The following is a 21,766-nucleotide window of genomic DNA, read 5'->3' on the forward strand; positions in this document are numbered from 1 at the left end:
CTGCATTGCCTTTTACTGGAAATATTTCTTGTTTCTAGGTTGTGATCATATTCTCTCTCAGCCTGGGCTGAATAAGCCATGCTTCTCTTGCACTTTCTTAGATACTAGATTTTCTTCTACAGATAATTCTGATAGCTCTTCTCTGAATCTGTGTAAGGCTTTAAGTCCATCTTTATTGAAAATGCATAGGTGGGAATGTGTGCCACATTGCCAATTAAGGCCTTTTCTGGGGCCATGGAAAAGAGCCCAAAATTTCCATTTTTCTGGATGATACAAGCTGTGATGTCATTAGGTTTTAGTTCTGCTTCATCATTTCAACAGTTCAGTCACCTTCTGATTAGTGAATACGCTGGAACTCTTCTCACAGTCATTTTTGACAGATAAGTTCCTAGATTCTTGGAATTTTGTGTCAAAGTACATGATCTCCATTTTCTCATACAGCGTTTTATTCATCTTTGTCCAAGTAGGAATCATCTTACTCTCACAGAAGAGCGTCCTGCTCATCCCGTGTACCAAGTGTGTCTCTTCACACTGTTACCAGCAGATTTTACCAGTATCTCCTGCTTGGAGAGAGGATACTTTGATTTTATTGTTTTGTAGAGCTATAATTTTTCATATGCCATTAAAAAAAAAGCTACAAACAAATATCATTTGGTGTAGTCCTTGATCTAATTTTTCTTTGTTCTAGAATCAATACATTTTAATTTCTTTTAAAAACTGTTAGTTCGGTGCAGTAAAGTTCAGTGCTGTAGATCAGTAGTAAATTGCAGTAGTTCAAAACCAAGATAACCCTTCATAAGTGTTTTGAAAAATGTAACTAAGCTTAGTTAGGTTGACTAGAGTGCTGTAGGCATAAAATTAGATATTACATGATCAGTTGTAAACCCAGCCTTTCTGATAGGAGGCATCAACACTTGAAATGCGTACAGATCATAAGGCTTCGTTTTAGCCATTTCAAATGTGCCAGGGATAGATGTTTCCACCTTTGGGATAGATTCTTTACTTGTCTGTAGTGGTTTTCAATACTGAGAGGTGCTTTAAAACTGGAAATAATACCTGGCTGCAGGTGCGATCAGTTTTACCTGTTGGTGTAATTGCTCTTGAGCATCCCCCATGTCCACTTGTTAGATTGCTGTATAAGAAAACCAAAATCAATCTGCCTATGAAGTGTACGTGAGCATCCTTCACATACTTAAAATGTTCTCCAGGATTAAAAAGGTCTTTCTTGAAAATTTTTGAATTAATATTTTCTGTAAATATATGTGCCCAAATAAAATGTTCTCGAACTCTTTTGCTTTTTAGATCCTTAGGCATAAATCCTCTGTCTGATTTCCTGTGGAAGCAACTTCTGTGACCAGGTTCTCTGTTCCATCCTCTCCCATGGTTACTTGTAGCAGGCCAAAGAGTTCAAAATTTAGCCTTATAGGTTTCCAAAAGTCCTGAAATTATGCCATTTATCTTCCAACCCAGCAGTATGTTATAAACCAGTCAGAAAACATCAACTGGAACATGCCTTATGTTAGTATGAAAATCGGTTATTCCCAAGAGAGAGCTCTCTGTAAAGACAGTTTTTATTAACTTTTTGTTCTCCACATTTACTGCTGCATTAAATCTGATGCACAAATGTTGTCAAAAGAAATGCTAATAGACCTGTTCCTACAACAGATAGCTATGTTAGATACGAATGGGTATGGATCAGTGATGCTTTGCATACTTTTTTGCTTTGAAAAGAGTTGTCCCTGAGAGCTTCTCTCCATTCCCCAGATACCCATTTACATTTCTCGACCTCAGTCCCTCTGCAGAAGTCAATAATCCTTCAAGCAAAGGATAATTATGTTCAATGCATTAAATGCTCATAGGATTAGCTGCTGAGAGCTATGAGATGTACTGTAAGTGGCATTCATTGTGTGATTTTTAAGGGAAACAAAATGAAGTTCGCTTGTACTGTCTCTCTTTGAGACCAGCAGATCGTGTTGCGTTAGCGTAAATCTCTCAGTAGTTCTATGGGGGACTAGCTATAGCAAAGTATCAGTGCAGGAAAGTATTAAGAGCTTACTAGATGAGATCCTTGAAATTGTTGGTTTGTTTGGTGGTTGATTGTTTGTTTTTGGTTGGTTGGTTTTGTTAGAGATATTCTGCTGTGAGCTTTTTATGTAAAAAACCTGCTTAACAGCAATAATACCCAAATACAATGTTTTCAGAACATGAGTTGTCTTGTGCTGTTCTCAAGGTAAAGAACATTTTTAAGAGGGCCTCATGAAGTCTGAGACATAGATTCACATAAAGATGTCTATTTGAGGAACATTAGGATATTTTAAAAAATTCATGAGATATTACTGTATAAAATGAATTATATAAAGAAAAGATATAGTTTGAATCAGAAGGATTTTATTTAACTCATGCTGGTTTTCAGAGAAGATACATAGAAACTTCATAATGATTTACATCCCACTCCTAAGTAAAAGAAAGTCTTGCTTTCATGGGAATTGCATCCTAATTTCAGCTACATGTAGTTTAAACTGTTTTATTTTAAATTTAACTCTACACTGGACATGTCAGGCTGCATCATGTCTGTAGACAGAATCAATAGAAATTACTGTATTATTCTGTAATTACTTACACTGACTGCTGTTTTAAATCACTGAACCATAAAAATGTTTTTCTTGATGTCTGTCTTGGTTAGTGAAAGACTCATGTTGAAATAGCATGTTGATGAATAACCACCATTATTAGAACTATTTCTTCCTTCAGTCATTGAGTATCAGAAAACTGGGTGTGTCCTTAACATGCATACAATGGACTTAGAAACATTTAATATAAACATGACCATTTACATGGAATAGTGAAATAAAATGTTAATTGATAGGATATTGAAGAACACTGAATTGGTGAGCGAGACTCTTGTAATGCAATATGTATTTTAAAATTGCTGTCTTGGTGCAGGAAAAAAATGGGAAAGACTAAGATACAGTATTTATTTTGTTTGGATGTTGTTGTTCTTCATTTATGTAAAGATAGGGAATACTAAAATAACTTGCAATTATTTAGTTTTGGGAGACTAAACATTTTATTAATAAGACTGGATATTTTATTAGTAAAGAGACAGTGCAGAATAAGCACTGAGATGCATGTGTTTGGAGGCCTAAGAATCACGTTTTACTTCTTTAATTTTGGAAAGTGAAAATAGTTTATTGAGGTGATATTTTTATGTTGTCTTACGTCTGCTGTGTTTGCTTGGCCTTAGTGGCACCTAATTACCTATAGGGTCATTCATTCATCAGGGACTGCATAACAGAATGTTAATTCCATCTTTCTGCAGATGTACTTAATTCACTTTGCAGGTGTTATAACCTTTTATAAATCATTGACCAGCCTTCAGTAGAAGGTGTTTTTATGAAATGCTTACTGATATTTGCTCTTGAATAAGTGGTATATTGGAGGTCTCCAACCAGAATTCCTTTTGTATTTTGCAATTCATTCTTCTGTTTCTTTCCTCTTGTTGCTTTTATTCATGTTTTTACATATAACAGCATTAACAAAATAAACAACGAACCCCCTCCATGCACAAAAATGCCAGACAAAAATAAAAAGGAAAAAAAGCAGACCATCCTATAAAGGAAGGCTATTTAAATGAAGTGATGTTTTTGGTATCATTGCACTCATGTTTTACTGTTTTCTTACTCCCTTGTGCTACATCCAAATATTTTAATTTCTTGTCCTGTAAATATTCTGCAAATATATTCTTGTTTTTAAGATACCGCGTTAGTAGGATAAGCCTGATGATTTCTTAAGTAGAAGTTGCAGTAGAAGATGCCTTTTGTTATAGGCAAAGGCATGCTGTAGGGTAGGAGAAAATCATGATGTTCTTAAAATAGGAGGAACATATTCAGAGCAAAGTAATTGTTAGCTTTGCACGCATAAAGCAGTGACTCAGTTTGAGAGAGTGGAAATAATCAAATGCTGCTTCTAAGATAAGATGATGTGATAGGGTTTAAGGTATTGTACAGTTCAAAATGGAGCTAGGTTTTTGTCCCTAAGATAGTTTCACATAATTGTTTAAGTTTTCCTTTGTTTTAGGCTTTTCAAGAAGTAAAAACTGGGAGTTCCCAGATGCTCTATTTATTCTCTAGCTTCTATCCATGTGTGTGAGCTGTTTAAATGTGTGCATGTACATGCACATGCTCACTTAACAGGTACATGGAAGTTTATGAAATACTAATTTGACCTCTAACAAATAAAGATTAGGGTTTTGGTGTTAACTATTTTATCAGGTCATGTTTTGTATGAAAAACATTTGTCCATTCATCAGATCTATGCATGCATAGCCTTAATGTTTCTTGCTTATAAAGTTTGTACTGGAAATAGGTTATCAGGGTAGTTATCCGACTTAATGATTTAATGCACTGTTTGTATAATGTATTTTGAAACTATATTAAGTTTTCTAAATTACTCTGCTGTGTTTTTACTCTGTCTGCTAGTTCCTTCTGATGCTGTAACTCCAAGTATACAGTAATAAAGTTAAGAAATATTCTTCAACAAAATCTTAGTTTATTGCTATAGGAGGAAAATAGTGTTTGTTATGTAAAATACGCAGGCTGCTTTTGATCCTTATTACTTTGAATGACTCCTTAAAACTAACCATCATTTGATGTAATGGAAAACAAGATAAAAATGGCATCTGATGCCATTTGGTGCCTTCAGTCTGTGGTAGGTGGTGTACTGAGGCAAAGGGTTTGTCATTAGATTTTATTGTATTGCCACATGGTCTGTAGGCAAAAGCATGTGCTAGATCTAGCTTGTATGCATTTTAAAATACTATAAGAAAACCTTTATTTTTACTGCTATATTAAATACTAAATTCAGTACTAAACTGTTGAATGGAGTTGAAGTTGAATACAAGCAAAGAGTGCTTTAAAATTGCATAATAAAGTGATACTCAGTAGCACAGCACTTGTAATGATGTTAACTGTCATGTTTCCCAAAAAGAGACTGGTGTTGCTAGTCATTTCTTCACTAGGTATAATAGCAAGGTTTTGTGATGATATTTTCTAATCTTGTTCTACTGCGAGAAATTAGGTATAAATATTCTGGTTTGGGGCAGATAACTTTAAGGTGCTTGCTGGCACAACTGAGTTTGTTGAGCTCTGCATTTCGTTCTTAGTCTGCTTAGGGTAAGAACACTTTTAGGAGTGGCAGGTGGAGGCTCTTAAAAATAGGACTTAAGAACTTTTCTTCTTGTCATCAGTGTTTCTTTTTTCCAATTGCAAACAGCTGTGTACATTAAATATTTTAAATAGCAGTATTTGACTAAGAGAAAAGCTTGTATTTCTCACTAGCACTTTTCAGTGAGCTCACTCATTTAAATGTTTCAGCTTATTTAATTTTGATGGGGTGGTTTAGTTTTGGTTTGGTCTGGGTTTTTTGCTGTTTATTGCTTTGCTTTGTTATGTTTTTCTTTTCACTCACACAAGTTCTCGCCTTAACTTATTTGGGGCTAGAGCAGTTCAAGTGGATGTCGCTTTCAGGCACGTAGCACAGAGATGTAGTAATTCTGTGAAGATGTGAGCATGTGCTTTCTGCTTGTGCGTAGTCCTATCTGATTAGGATCAAAGTGACTACTTTGGTTGCCCTAAGTAAAATGCTTGCTTCTGATTTTCTGCTGTCACTACTTGGCAAGTCCAGCTTACGCAGCATGGCTTTGACTTCAGGAGTTATTCTGAAACCAGTAATCACCAAACATTCAGCTGATTGTCTGCAACCAAAACAACTGCGGTTTGCTTTTACTTGAAATGTATTTCATCAGTTATTGTGGAAGCCCTGCCTCTTCCTGTTGCCTGTGTAGCAACAAAACATAAATCTTTAATATTAATTTAAAAGATTTAAGTGCAGTTATTATATCAACTGGAGCTTAATTTAATTTTCAACATACTAAGTAGGTTCACTTTGAAGTTTCTAGGAGCTGTTATGGCATTGATAAAATAAATGTAATTGTTAATAGAGCTATTTTCAGGGCACTATGAAAACAGTGTGTTTGGGGGTAAGACTGTGTTGACATGCACTTCCCTATTGAGTTAGTATTTATTTTGTGGTTGAAATAGTTATTCCTTTATAAAATGTAAAGCTCACAAAACCATGTATCTTTGAGTTACCATTAAATGTGCAAAACTGATGATTTGCACATATGTCTGAGTTTGTAGAATTTCTACTTGGTAATAAATCTGGGTTGCTTTAATTTTAAGAGATGTTGTACTTCAGGAATATTCATTGACATATTGCAAAAGCTGTGGTGATTTGTTTGCGGTACATTCCACCTAAGGAGGCACAAAAAAAAGTGATATCAGTGAATACTGTTCAGTTTTGTGCTTATTCAAACTTAGAGATTGAGAAGGGAAGTAGCAGAGACAACAGATGCCTAAACTAATGCCCTCCTTCGTACTGTGTTTTCTCCTTCTGGTGTATCATCAGCAGTAGAGCACATAATTAGATTTTTCTGGAGGCAGCATCCATGGCTGTATATATTGAAGTATTGCTTTTGTGAATAGCCCTTTCTTTGTTGATTGGTGTATGAAGATCAACTACCTCTGGGCTTACTTTTAGAATCATTAATGTCTGTTTCCTATTTTTAGCCCCTCTTTCAGGTAAAACATTAAGGAAGTGTTTAAAATGTAGAGTTTTTTCTGCTATCACTGATCCAATCATGCTTTTCAGGTGTATTAGAGTAGGGTATGCTAGTCAGTCTAAATGAGACTAAGGTTTCCAGTTGTCTGTGCTTTTGCCACAAATCCCAAAGCCAACGTTCTTTCAGGGCTTGTTCCATAAACAGATTTAAACCAGGCAAACAACAGTAAAATCTGTCAGTAGCTTTAGCTATATAGAACTAGTAATTTTCTCAAGCACACTCTTGTGACTTGCAGATAATCTTTTTGTCTTAACTTTCCATACTGATCAACTTCTTATACCTTAATGCTGAATGAGCTATTATTTTCATATCCATTCAGGGAGCATGGTAATAGCACCCAAGCAGCATTCATAACTGATATGGATGGATACACAGTATACAACATTCTTGTTGCAAACACACTTCCATAGAGAGTATCTGCCTGTCTGAGTTGAAACAATCAAACAAAAAATGGAACAACTATTTTTAAAGTTATTGATACATCTATTTAATACCAAAAGTGATACATGAACATACTTTTATTAACTCTAGTGTTGGAATGCAAGCTTTCTGGGGAGAAGAGTAATTTTCCCCTGAAACACTGTTTAAATATTTCTTCAGACAGCAACCTTTTTCCTTTATCGGAGTTTAGTTTACATAGTCTGGCAATGTTTACCGTTTTTAAGGTTTTTTTCATGGGAGCTGTGTGCATAAAGCAATAATAAAAATAGACGTCACAAATCTTGGTGATTGTTAAATGATACTTTTCTTGATTTGTTCTCAATCACCATACATGAGGAAACTTTTCAGGATGTGTCAGTCTTCCCACGTTTCCTATTTACCATCATATTTGGTTCAAAATATAATGGGTAGCTTAGTGGCTTAGATTTTGCTTGTCTCTAATCTGCTTTGTCAACTTCAGAAGCAAAAGAGTTAGCCAAATTCAGAGCAGCAGTTTGTTTTCTGTTTCTGGTTTCTTGCTTGTTTGGTTTTTATTTGTTTGGGGTTTTGTTTGGTTTGTTGGGGTTTTTCTACAGGAAACCAGTGATACTGAAACTAGCACAATGCTCATACATGCTTTAATTTTTTTCCAAAACCCATAGCAAGATATTGAATAGTTTTGGTATAAGGGTTATATCCTCATTGGTGTTTGTCCTCAGATACATGTTGCTTTAAAGTCTCTTATTTGCAGCAATTTGTTTGTATTTTGCTGACCTCTGTATGGATTTTTAAAAAACTGCAAAACTCCAACTTGTATGCTGTGTAAACCTAAGTGGTTTTCTTGTACCTGGTACTGGCAGAGTGTGAAATGTAACATAAATGATCTGAATTAATTTTGTTCAAATAGTAATGATGCTTTTTCTGCTTCACCTATAGCTTCCTGCAGATTTCACAAAGCTGCACCTTACTGACAGTCTCCACCCACAGGTGACCCACGTTTCATCTAGTCACTCAGGATGTAGCATCACTAGTGATTCAGGAAGCAGCAGCCTTTCTGATATTTACCAGGTAAGAATGGAATGGATGCTGATGGGAGGTGCCAATTACCAACATTTTTGATGTTAATAGTTTAACACCCATCCTTTTGCCTATTGTTAAGTTTTTGTGTGAAGAAGCACACAATAGACTTAAAAAAATGAAACTTTATTTGAATTGTAGAACTGTTGAGAGGACAGTTCTTTACAGAAAGTGTAATTGGCCAGTGGAATGTGCTGTCCTGGGAGGTGGTGGAGTCACTGTCCCTGGAGGTGTTCAAAAAAAGATTGGATATGGCACTTGGAGCCATGGTTTAATTGTCAGGTGGTGTTGGATAATAGGTTGGACTTGATGGTCTCTGAGGTCTTTTCCAATCTGGTTGATTCTGTAATTTCAGGGGTTTATCCACCAAGTACTAGACCTAATATTTGAAAACTTAACAAGTAATCTGCAGCACAGTGACATGACATATATTGCCATGGCTTTTCAGGATCTGAGTTAGCACCGTGGGGATGTAGTGATCTGCAACATTTCAGACTTGTGCTTCATGAATTTGTATGTAATTTGTGAGTTTGAGGGAGGAAATATTCCTGAATTTCAGTATAGAGAGCTGATGCTGCCTTTCCAGTGGATGTCCATGGTAGAACCTAGGAGGTAAAGTGTTTCTGGTTCTGACTCCAGTGCTTCACCTTACCTTTGTCTTATACTTTTAACAGCAGACTAGGGTTTAAAAACTATAGATTTAGGACCCTGTGTTGGGTTTTTTTTCTTCTTGATGCAGTATTTTACAGATCCTAAGTGTGTGGACTTCAAAATCTAGAACATGGTCAGTGGCAGGGTGAAAGAAATAGCAAGCAGCAGCTGCTGGCCTGACTTGAGGGACATTACAATTTCCCCACATTGTAGACACCTGCTGCCAGCTTCATGGTAGTGCTTTGTCTTTTGGCCATTCTGGGAAAGATGGGAAGGTTGATTTGGTGATACTCATAAGTAGTTTTACTTCTGAGGGTGTTTTTTGTAGTAAAGCTCTGTGCTGTTTGTTAGGAGCAACTTGAGCTTTGAGAGACTTACTGTGAAACTAATCTGGAGGAGCCCGTACAGTACTTGAGGCTATGTCTGCTTCCTCTAAATATAATCTGGAAAAACACCTGCAAGACAACAAAGTGAAACAACATCCTTCTCTTGATGTTTGCAGTTCTTGCAGTGTCAGGGGAAGATTTGTCTTGATAGGAAGGTGTAGCAATTTCTTATTTTAACAAAAAAGAATCAAATCTAATTAAAATGTTGTCTTATCAAAGCGATGATAAAAAAACCAACCACACCACCACAAAAACAACACTTCTATATGAAGTACCATTTACTAGAGGAGGAATCATGTTTGTGTGGAATGCTTAAAATGCAAATGGAGCCACTTAATCAATGGGAAAAACATAATCTCTACAAATACATACAAGTACAGTTGTGATCAGAATTGTAGCATGTAGTTGTCTTCAGATGAATAGGCTTGTAGGCTCTTCTGTGGGAGAAGATAGGCTAGAAAAAGGTTCCAGTCAATTTAGACAATTGATTACAATAATGCAAAGGTTTATTTTTGTGAAAAATGCAAGGCAACTGATGACTTCAGACATAGTACGTGCCAATCAAATGTGTTTATTGGAATCTCTTCTGAAGAGGGGATTACAGCAAACCAAGATTTAGGTTTATATACTGTGAGGGTGAAGGTGATGCAAAATCAGCTTAGTTTTCAAGTATTCTAAATTTTTTTCATACCTCTCATTCCAAAGATTTTCTTTCACTTTAGCATAAAAATAACAAATGCCTCTAGGGACACTGTTGTAGGTAGCATGTAGTTATCTAGAGAGTAGCTGTTTGACTATAAGTTGGAAGAAAATGTTTTTGTGAAGATTTTCAGCAAAACTTTCCTAATTGAAAAGGATCACTCAGTTTCTGGGAAACTAAAAAGATCTCCACAATTGTACAGAAACTTAGGAGAAATACTGCTTTTTGTAGTCACCAACCTGGTGTTTGATTCTTAGAAGTTCTGTTTCTAATAATGGAATTAACAGATTGGTTGGCGTTTAGAGAGAGTTAATGAGTTTCTGAAGTATTTAAATGGAGAACATTTAGTTTTAAAATATTAATTCAAATGTTTTTAATTTAAAAAACAAATCTTGGTGATCTTACAAATATGTATGGCATCCTTAATTAATCCACAGTTAATGCCTCATTTAAAGATGTCTTGGCACAAATGTGTTGAGGACTGTGTAATTGTGTGATTTCCAAGTAATTGTTAAAATAACCTATGTCCATAGAGAGAGAAGTATGACTGTATATTGTGTAATGTAACTCCATGTTTTTGTCTTAATACACATACTTGAAGAAACATTTATGAAGAAAAATGAATTGATGAGGTTCTTAAATTCTTGAATTTAACTAATGATACCAAGTATTGTTTGACTTAATGAGTTCTCAAATTGTGGTAAATCATTCATGTCTGACTTGAATTTGAACTTGTTTAACATGTTGACTTAGGTTTACGTACTGCCCCCACCCTTCCCCTCCCCACCCCGCCAAAACTAAATAAATAATTGTAGTTTGAAGTCTCTAGGGTGAAGACAAGGATTTAAACAGAAATACTTCTGAAACCAAGAGATTGCATCATTCATTCTTTGTTTGCTTTTTAATTCTCTCCCAAGTGATTATTCAAAACCAGTAAATGATAACTGAGTCATCTATATGTTATGTTTTTATTTCAAATGTAACAGGCAGGATGCAAGTGAAGTTCAGTATTTTTGTTCCTCTCATTCTTATATTCTGTATACAACAGCATTTTTCTGTTCAGTAGGGTGGACTTCTGTTCATTATGGCTAAGTAGTTAGAAAGATTGACATCTTGCAAATGATAAATAAATGTTTTCTTCTTCTACGTTATACTATTAATTAGATCTTTACTGTTTAAATATGAGATAATGACGTATCTTGTTTTGCATCCTAGTAAGTTTTAGGTCTGTAGCCTGAAGAGCAGCTGTTTGCAGTGAAAATATGTTCATGGCCTTGTAAGGGTTTTTTTTTTTTAAATAAATCATGAGGCTGAATCTTCAGATGCTTTCAGCACTGAGCTGAGAATATTTCCTTTTAAATATTAATGCTGTAACTAAATTTGTTTGTCAGATATGGCACATGAAAGAACTTCTTTTAGAGTAAGTAGTGCTTACCAAAATTAAATAATCCTTTGTATTTACTCCACCCAAGCCTCTAAAGTATTTCAGACACTGATTAGTAAAGTCCTTAAACATTGTTATTTTTGTTTTAGGAAACAAGTTCAAAAAGTGACAAACTCTGCAGTGTGATTGGAGAGGAAGGTGATGCTGAATGTTAATGGATTGTGTGCCAGCTTGTGTTTGCCAAGAACAATACTTTGTCTTGTATTGACAAAGCAAATTGTTCACTGCTGCTTCTCTTGCTTAGTTAATGTTTCCTCTGTGTAGGTATATACCTGTTCCCATATGCTCCTAAATGCTTTCTGAGCCTGTCATGGTGATGATCCTGGTTTGAGAGTGGGATTTAAACTTCAGGTGTTGTGAGATTTAAGTGAAAGGCTATTATTCCCTCTCCCTTTCTTGAAAAGGTTTTGTTGTGTTGGCTCAGCTCTTTTCTTTGCCAGCCTTTCTTTGCCTTATCCTGTCCTCGACCTGGTGGCTTCCTGCCAGCTCTCTGTGCCTGCTGGTATCTGCCAGATACTCCCATCAGTACAGGAAACCAAGAACATCCTTTCTGAGACCCTCCCAGGATGTGTGTGTTGCTTGGGAATTTTCAAGATGTCAGCTTTTTCTCACAAGTCTGATACGGTAACTCAAAGAAGAAAGGTCCACCTTCCTTTCAGACAATTTCCCTGAGAGTCGAAATCTTCATCTCTCTAACCAGAGATTCTCTGCAGCTTGCCCCGTATGTCATATGCAAAATGAAATTTTACATTGTCAGCCTTTTTGACTATATCAGCCCCAACAGTGAAGGGCTCTGGGTAATGCAAGGATGTCAAAAAAAGGTCAGGTGACTACATCCTGCTGAACTTGCCCTCAAACAGCATTGGCTGAGCACTCCTGAGTTCTGGTTCCCTAATCTATAACTTAGGAGTAACTTTCAAGAGTCGTTGATCTGTATGCCTGTGATCTCAGGAAACGTTACTCCATTTTGAGACAGTGGCTGCTGGTTGGTGATAAGGGAGGACCCAGTTCCTAGTGTGTGGTGTCTGGATTATTACATTTTTTCATCTGTTGGGAGGACAAACTCCTGTGACAGATGTGGGATGCTGTGCTGCATATGAAATGAAAGAATAAATGAGAAAGAAAAGTAAAAATCTTGAGTGAAGTTAACTTTTAAGGTATTCCATGGCCATTTACACTCATGTTAGTAGAGTATGAAAAAAGATTACGACACTGGATTTGTATGATTTCTGTGCATGTAATAGAATTTGTTGTTATATATATGATTACTTAGCAAGCACATGTAATATAATTCAATGGTTTAATTTTTATAGCTATTTATTTTTTACATCTTGCCTAATGAGTTGAAACCTAATGTAAAAAAAATACCCCAGACATATATTAGTCTGTGGAAATGCTAGATCTAACGTGCCTGTATAATGACAGGAGAAAGTATTTCAAGCTAGTGGAACTTGTATATGTGATTTCACAAGAGATATGTAGTTTCAGTGTTCTTGGTGTTGTGTATCAACATTGGCTTATAAATGCTGAAGTATAAAAGAATGTTTTCACTAATAAACCTTCTTAATTTTTTAATTTACATTTCAGCCCTTAAACTACAATGATTGAAAAATAAGATGGGGGTGGGATGGATTTTTTTTTTTTTGAGCTGAATTTGGCTGCTTTATTACTTTTGTGGACTTAAGGACTAGACAACATGCCTCTGGCTTGCATAAGTATCTTCTATGGTTTTATTTTTTTTTCCAGTATTTTTCTCTTACATATTTAAATATTTTGGGTTGTTGATTGTGACTTTAGTTGTCAAGGGGATTTGTTATTCAGGCATTGGAGAGACAGTGCTTTGTACTTGAAGTTACAACCAGTATTTTTTTGCATGCAGTTTCTTTATATTGAAGTGATGTTAATTTCTCCTACTACCCAAGAAACAAAGGACAACATGCATCTGTGAAAGCGTGGATTTGTAAGGTGTACTTCATCCTTGAAGTACACTTAGCCTAGAGCCTTGGGAAGCTCTAAGCTGTTGTGATTGATTATAATACAAGATCTGCTTGGTATTCACCTTGTGTTCTGGATTTTCTGATGCTGAGATTTATAAGGAAGGTTTATAGTCTTGAAGGAGCTAATCGAGACTCATCCTTTAGTTTTACCCTGTCCTGTGTATCTGCCCTTGATTTTTATTTATTTATTTTTCTGATGTGAAGGGGTACAAAAGTATTGAAGTAGGTGCGTTACAAAGTTTAGTGTGTCAACAGGAGAACCTTGAGTATTGAATGTCATACTTGATGCTACTAAGCTTAAAGAAGCTATTTGCAACTCTTTGTAGGTAAATTAGTTTGTGCTTTTAAAATGGGGAAAAAAAAAAAAAAAGAGATCAAATTATTCTTAATAATGCAGCAAAGCTCATGCAAAACATTTTGCACGTATAAACTGAAAAGGAGTCCCTGTGGGATTAATTGTTTGATTCTTTACTACTGTGAATGCGTGTTGCCAGTGTGGAAAGACTGTCTTTGTATTCCACTGCTAATTTTTGCATAATCAATTTTTTTTTTAATATATAATTGAGTGGAAAAAAGGAATTAATTTTTTTTCCTCAAAGGATCAAGTGTATTTTTAAAGGTTAAAGTTAAATTAATAAATTTTCTTGTCACTGTGTGAATGATTGCATTCAGTTCTGAGCTTCTTTGTTGCAGTGGGTTATATTTTTGGGTAACTAGCAAGTTAGAAATAATTGCTTTATTCAATTTCTACCATTTACTTCAGTTGTAAAAGAGATTGAATTAGCACTGTAAAAAGTGATCACCTTCAGGAAATACTTATAACCTTCAATTGTATTCAGAACATACATTAAAAATTACATAATTGCACTTAATTTCTGTGAGAATTTTCTTTTAAATAGCATCAACTTTTCATGATAATAGAGCTTCCACTTCTGCTGGGTTTTGGTCTCCTGTTTTAAGACAGTCAAATAACTCGCCTTAATCAGTTTTGTACAATATGTCAAATTATGTAGTTTAGCATGTGTGACTAAATTTAATTCTGCATTCATCTTATCAATGTGTTTTTGAGAACTTATTCTGCGTAGTTAGGAGAGGCACTTGTTAGTAATGGGAAGATTTGCAGAATTGACTCATGAATTAATCAGTCCTACTGTCACTGGAGTTGTCACTGTTGGAGACTTGATTCTAACAGATTGTTTCATAAGCTGTGTGTCTACTGACTCATCATTGTTAATTTTTGCACCAGTCGCTTTTGATGAAGGCTATTTTATAAGAGTACTTAGAGCAGCTATTTCAAATATAGAGAACATGCACGTTAAGCACATAAAGAGTGCTAATGAAAGTACTGTCAGAGCCATTGATTATGTGATTTGTTTCTATGCCTGTGTAATATCCTTCTTTATCCTGCTTAAGAAATGCTCAGCAGTTTTTCTTTAAAAACACACAAACAAGCAAAACACAGTGAGAATAATTAAAATATTTTGTGGATGCTGCTATGTTTTTATACTAACAAGACCCTGTTACAAAACTTGTGTTGTACTGTGTGACAGCAGCATTTGAGTGACACTAGCTGCCCTGATCTGTCTCCAACCATATGCTACCATTTTTAAAGTGGCTTTGAAAAATGGCATTAAAGTAGCAGATGTCAGTCACAGCCAGTGAGGTAGGAATAGGGAAGATGATTCTATGGAAGTACCGATGTTATTTGTCTTACTTTCTCTGTGGTTTGGAGGGTGACCTAGTTTGTAGGTGGTTTTTTTGCGTCTTTTGTCGGTTTTGTTTTTTTTACCAGTGTGAGAGACAGATCGATAGGACAGTCTTCAGTCACAGTGTTTGCCCCATGGAGTATTTTTAAGGCAGACATGAATTCATTCTCTGCTTTCCGAGTCTCAGAAAGACACACTTCCTACAAAGTGTGTGAAACTTGATTTCTCAAGCCATGGCTTAAAAATTGGCATTAGAAGCTTGCATTTCCTTTAAAATTATTGTAGTTGAGCCTTGGCAGCTGCCATGGTATTAAATCAGGTTCTGAGAAATAGTAGCTTTATCAGCTATGACAAACAAACTATTGTGGGCTTTATTAATTGCTTAGTCTTAAAACCAAATCATTAAATGTATTTACCTTTAGGTGCTATACTAATGACACTAGGCTATGTATGGACTGCATTTTCCTTCAGTTTAATACAGTTTAAAGGAGTTTTAAGTTTGGCAGATGTTCTGTGTAATCCATCCGTGACGTTTAAGCAGTGGCTTCACATTTTTTTCTGTATTTGTAAATTTTTACACAGCTCATCAGCAAATGAAAGCCATATTTAATTATGTTCACCAGGAACTGTAAGAGAAAAATACAGTCCTCAGTTGCTGACAGATAGCAAAATTCCTGTAGAGTTTTGATGCTATACTTATTTCAAAAAACTGCATACTTAAAATTGCATTTCATCCCTAAGTGTCTGAAAAATTGAAGTCAAGGCAGGAACTGTTTATTAAAAAAGTGTATTCAGCTAATAGTCTAAGAAATTGTGCTTGAAATATAACTGCCTTCAAATCCCTCCAGACCTACTAATTAAGTCATGTCTGTTAAAAACAGGATTCATGTGTCTGATTGAAAAAGGATTAAAAGCCCTTTTTAAACAATGGTTTTGATTAATTGTTGTTTTTAAAACCTATGTAAAGAAAAAAGAAATATAAAAGTAATGATTTTGAGTGACCTCTTAGGAGATAAATTTCTGTACTTTTAAAGAAGAACACATTTGCACATTTGTTTGTTTTTTTTTCATTGTTTACATGTGAATTTAGGCTACAGAAAGTGAGGCTGGTGATATGGATCTCAGTGGGTTGCCAGAGACAGCAGTGGATTCTGAGGATGATGACGATGAAGAAGACATTGAAAGGGCATCAGATCCTTTGATGAGTAGGGATATTGTTAGAGACTGCTTGGAGAAAGACCCAATAGACAGGACAGATGATGACATTGGTAAGTATTGCAGTGTAGTCAAGTATTGTCTGACTTTCTTTCCTTCACACACATACAAAAGAGAAATAATAATAAAAAAAAAACACAATGAAACCTCAAACTCAAAATGTCATGATTGGTTTTTATAGTGGGCAGTTATAGTGTTTATTCTGCAAGGTGATTCATAAATGCTTATAAATTGAGCCAGTGAATAAGCACAGTGAAAGAAGAAAAGGAGAAACACTTAGAACCATGTCATGTCAACATTAATATCAGCACTGGATGCTTATCATATTATTTCTTTTAATTGTAAATTGTGATGTTGTGTCTGGTTTTAGCCAGAGATACATATTTGTGTTAAACGTTGGAGCCATTAAGACCGTCATGTAAATGCGCATCTCATCAAGCTAATTTGCTGTAATGTACAAATTGGTACATTGAAGGCAGTGAAGAATTAGAATTCAAGTTCTTATAATTTCTACTCTCATTTGTTTTATGGGCTGAGATTTAATATCAAAGCACTATTGAATTATGGTTATGATTGATTATCAAACTATTAAAGAGATGGTCTGAGAGAGCTGAGATGGAGAGAAGGCTTTGCTTGGAAAAGAGAAGGCTCAGAGAGCTATTATCAATATGTACAAACACCTGTAGCAAGGGTGTAAAGGAGACAAACCTGGTCTCTTCTGAGTGGGTGCCTAGTAGGAGGACTAGTAGCACTGGGCACAAATTGAACACAAGAGGTTCCATGTGACCATCAAGAAACACTTTTACTCTGTCCAAGTGCTACACAGGTGTACCAGAGAGGTGATATAGTGGTCTCCATCTTTTGGAGATATTCAAAAGCCACCTGGATACAGACCCAGGCAACTGGCTGTTGGTGGCCCTGCTTGAGCAGAGAAGTTTGACCAGATGACCCCTAGAGGTCCCCTTCAATCTCAACCATTCAGTGGTTCTGGTAAATAAAAATACAGGAAAACGATGGGGTCCTGTTGATTACTTTCAGTAATTTATTTATTTTTTAGATCAAAGTAAGTGGCAAAATATCTGGCACACCTCGAGTACTGTGTCCAGTTCTGGGCCCCCCAGTTTAGGAAGGATGTTGACTTGCTGGAGCGTGTCCAGAGAAGGGCAACAAAGTTGGTGAGGGGCTTGGAACACAAGGCCTATGAGGAGAGACTGAGGGAGCTGGGGTTGCTTAGCCTGGAGAAGAGGAGACTCAGGGGTGACCTTATTGCTCTCTACGACTACCTGAAGGGAGGTTGTAGACAGGCAGAGGTTGGTCTCTTCTCCCAGGCAACCAGCACCAGAACAAGGGGACACAGTCTCAGGCTGCACCAAGGGCGGTTTAGGCTGGAGGTTAGGAGGAAGCTCTACACAGAGTGATTGCCCATTGGAATGGGCTGCCTTCGGAGTTGGTGGAGTCGCCATCACTGGAGCAGTTCAGGAGGAGACTTGATAGGGTGCTTGGTTGCATGGTTTAGTTGATTAGGTGGTGTTGGATGATAGGTTGGACACGATGATCTTGAAGGTCTCTTCCAACCTGGTCTGGTCTGGTCTATTCTATTCTATTCTATTCTATCCCATTGCAAACCTGCTAAGAAAAACAAGGGTATGTTATTGTGAACAATGTGAAAAAACTAAAATACAGAAATTCACTGTTGAGTACAAGTGCAACTCCAATGCATGCAGAAGACAGAGCAGCAGTAGTCACCTAAAACTTGTTCTGTTCAATTTAATTCTAAAACACTAATTCCATCTGGCCCATACAAGGGGGAACTTTATGAATCTGCTGTGTAACACTCAAATACAATTTGCTGTTAACCTAGGAGGAGATGGCTTTACCAACAAATTTGCTCAGTTTTGTGGAATTCCCTTCTTATTGTCTTGCTGTGTTTTATATAAGCCTATCATAGTCTTAAGGGAGTTATTGCACTGGCTGGAGTATTACAAATATCATTGGTTGTATTCAGAGCTCTCAGTTACATTACAATTCTTCCATTATGCTGACTTTTACTTTGCAGGACTTCTATTGACGATATGACCAGCCAGTCTGTGTCTACAAAATACCCAGTAATTACAACAGGCCACTGTATATGATTTATTAGTACACAGGAACGATTGTGCAGCATTTTAGCTTAAGTAGCCTCAGGCATCTTGCTGAAGAACTGTCTTTACTGTGCTTTGTTGTTTTGACATGCACGACTCATTGAGCTTTTTCTCCTTCAGAACAACTACTGGAATTCATGCATCAATTGCCTGCTTTTGCCAACATGACAATGTCAGTGAGGAGAGAGCTCTGTGCTGTCATGGTGTTTGCAGTTGTGGAGAGAGCAGGAACTATTGTACTAAATGATGGGGAAGAGGTCAGTAGAAGTTGGTTTTGACTCTCCTATTATACCATGCATCCCAGGTTCCAAAGGCTTAAGGTTTTCTTTTCTTACTTACAAAACCAAGAAAGTAATACTGATCAAGTAAATTCAGACTCATTCTGTTCTGGATTATTTTAAAGCTTTTATTTAAACACTAATTTTTTACATAATAAAAGTATACAATAAACTCTTAACAGTAAAGATAAGCTTAAGATCCCAGTTTTCTTTGGCTGGAAACAGCTACACATTGAAGGTTAGACTACATTATAAATGTTTTTAATAGATGCTAAAAAATAACTTTTTTTTTTTTTAATTGGTAAGGGTTGTATCTACAGAATATCTGTGAGGGGGTTGTATCCATATAGTATGGTACTACATCATTAAGTATTTCGGTCTTCATCTGTCCTTTGACATTTGATTTATAGCTGGATTCCTGGTCAGTCATTTTGAATGGCTCTGTGGAAGTGACGTACCCTGATGGAAGAACAGAGATACTCTGCATGGGAAACAGTTTTGGTGTTTCCCCTACCATGGAAAAGGAATATATGAAAGGAGTAATGAGAACCAAAGTGGATGACTGTCAGGTAGAGTGTCAGGCTGTAATACATGCAAAATCACATATGTTTAGGCATAATACAACTTGATAGCCAGACATGGGTTTATTTTGCATTTATGTAAAATCTCTAAGTGTGCCACGCTGTACAATAGTTGGGAAACATGACTTCTGCATACCCAGCCTGGTAAACTGAATTCTCTTCATCTGGATAGAGATTATTTTGGAGGAAGAGATTTGTCTATGTTTTCTCCAGAACATGAGGTTCAGCAGCCTGTTGAATGCATCCTGTACCTCAAGCTTTCCCTTAGCAGGATCTCAAGGTCCATTAGCCATTACAGGTTCTTTTACAATTAATAGCCATTCTTCTTTACTCAGTTACTGAATCTTAAAGTAATACAAGTTCTGTCTCCCAGGGTTTGAGTGGAATATCTTCTGATTTCAGCTGATCTGACCTTTCAAGGAAAATGCCTTCATGTTTACTGTAACAAAAGCAGCCATATGTATGGAATGCTTCTCATGATGTGAAACTACCAGACTAATCTGGAAATGTGGTTGCTATTTGCTTATTTCCATCCAGAACATAATAGCCAGGCTCTGGGTGAATTAAGCATTTTACTTGGTCCTGGTGGCCAATTAAGCCTCCACTAGATGCCCTTTGAAATGGGTGTAAATGTGTGTTAATGGAGTCATCTGGTTTAATTTACCCATCCAGAAAGCCATGTAAGTGGTATCTTGTTAGGATAGTATTTTGCAACTAGTCCAAACTATAGGACTTATATTTCAGCTACTATTGGCTGCTGGAAATAGAAAAGGTGTGTACATGAATTAGAAAGAATGCAGAACAAAATATCTCTGTGAATCTCTGAGTTTCCAGTCAGAAGAAACACGACTATTTTCTTTCAGTTAAATACATGAGCTAATATAAGGAGACAGTTTAACTTCACTTTAACACTAGAAGTATTTTAATTCTGTGTGCTTACACACAGAGCATGAAACAGACAAAGTAGGTTCTTCAAGCTTGCATAGGAGAATGCTAGGATACTAAGCTTCATCTCTAAGAGAGAGGAGGTCAAAGCAGCTAAACTAAAATGGCCGGTAATGCTAAATCAGTTTGCTCTCATGAATCTTGATCCCTTCTGACTGCAAGACTGTAGTGGAAGTACGGTGCTTACTACAGTGTATTCACCTGCTTACCACAGCTGAAATACTGGAAAGACATCTGGTATGGTGCAGGTTGAGAGACTACTTTATCTTTTCTATTAATAGACTACTTGTGTCTTAAGTCTAAATGTTTTTCTGAGGATTTTTACTGTTTAATACTGATTCTTTTAATAATGAATCTTTCCAGTTTGTTTGTATAGCCCAGCAAGATTATTGCCGCATCCTCAATCAAGTGGAAAAGAACATGCAGAAGGTAGAAGAGGAAGGGGAGATTGTGATGGTGAAGGAGCACAGGGAGCTTGATCGCACTGGCACAAGGAAGGGTCACATTGTCATCAAGGTAAAAGCAGGAGTGTATTGCAGAAGTAGTAGGTGTTTCATGAGCTTCTTAACTTGGCAGAGACATATTATTATTACAGATTAAAATAGATCATATTTCAAGGTTTTGTCCTTATGCACATTGATAACTATGTGATTTCTACAGAAATTAATTGCATGGGTTTAGATGCCAGTATTCTTTCTACTGCAGTGCAGCTTCAGTATGTTACAAGAAAACATGTTCACATTGAAAATTTATTTTAATAACAAAGATTATTTTCTTTTTATAGGGAACATCTGAAAGATTAACAATGCATTTGGTGGAAGAGCACTCTGTGGTGGATCCAACATTTATAGAAGACTTCTTGTTGACGTATCGGACCTTTCTTTCCAGCCCAATGGAAGTGGGCAGGAAGTTGTTGGAGTGGTTCAATGACCCCAGCCTCAGGGATAAGGTTAAAATCCCCCAAATTACATACTTGTTACCATTTGCATTGAAATATAGGCTTTTAAGGATAAGAGAGGTTTTAGAAAGAATGACTAAACAAATAACTGGTGACATAGTTTAATGGCAGAATATATGGATAAAACTAAGAATATTTTTTTTTCCTTATTTTATTTATTAATGTACTTAGGCAAGGTCAATTAGCTGTGTTTTAACTGCAGTGTTTTTACAACCTAATGTAGTTGTTTGCAAGTATAAGGAGGGCTTTTTTCCAATAATCAGTATATCAAATTCATTAGAATTCTATTGTGTCCTGAGATTAGAGCATATAATTTCTGTGTTTTTCATGCACGATACTTGTTAACGCTACTTGGCAAACATTTTGTGATTAATTTATTTTTGTATAAGGGAACTGGAAAAATATAGCCATTGTTAAGAATCTGTTGAATCCTAATGGTTTGGGTTGGCAGGGACCTCAAAAGGTCATCTAGTGATGTGATATCCCATGCAGTGAGCAGGGATATCCCCAATCAAATCAGGTTGCCCAGAGTCCTATCAAGCCTGACCTTGAATATCTCCAAGGGTGGGGCCTCAACTATCTCATGGG

At 36.2% G+C, this 21,766-nt stretch overlaps 1 protein-coding gene across 4 annotated transcripts in view; it reads left to right on the forward strand.

Annotated features, from left to right (window-relative positions):
* The window catches only part of RAPGEF2 (Rap guanine nucleotide exchange factor 2), a 168,545-nt gene that overhangs the window by 116,503 nt on the left and 30,276 nt on the right, over positions 1 to 21,766 (forward strand). For all 4 annotated transcript variants that reach the window (XM_054165731.1, XM_054165732.1, XM_054165733.1 and 1 more), the window contains 6 exons: positions 8,036 to 8,167; positions 16,151 to 16,328; positions 18,537 to 18,673; positions 19,105 to 19,263; positions 20,584 to 20,736; positions 21,005 to 21,169. In XM_054165731.1, coding sequence (XP_054021706.1) covers positions 8,036 to 8,167; positions 16,151 to 16,328; positions 18,537 to 18,673; positions 19,105 to 19,263; positions 20,584 to 20,736; positions 21,005 to 21,169 — 924 coding nt within the window. The remainder of the gene's footprint in view (positions 1 to 8,035; positions 8,168 to 16,150; positions 16,329 to 18,536; positions 18,674 to 19,104; positions 19,264 to 20,583; positions 20,737 to 21,004; positions 21,170 to 21,766) is intronic.

Source organism: Dryobates pubescens, chromosome 1, assembly GCF_014839835.1.
Source record: "Dryobates pubescens isolate bDryPub1 chromosome 1, bDryPub1.pri, whole genome shotgun sequence".
Lineage (NCBI taxonomy): Eukaryota > Metazoa > Chordata > Aves > Piciformes > Picidae > Dryobates > Dryobates pubescens.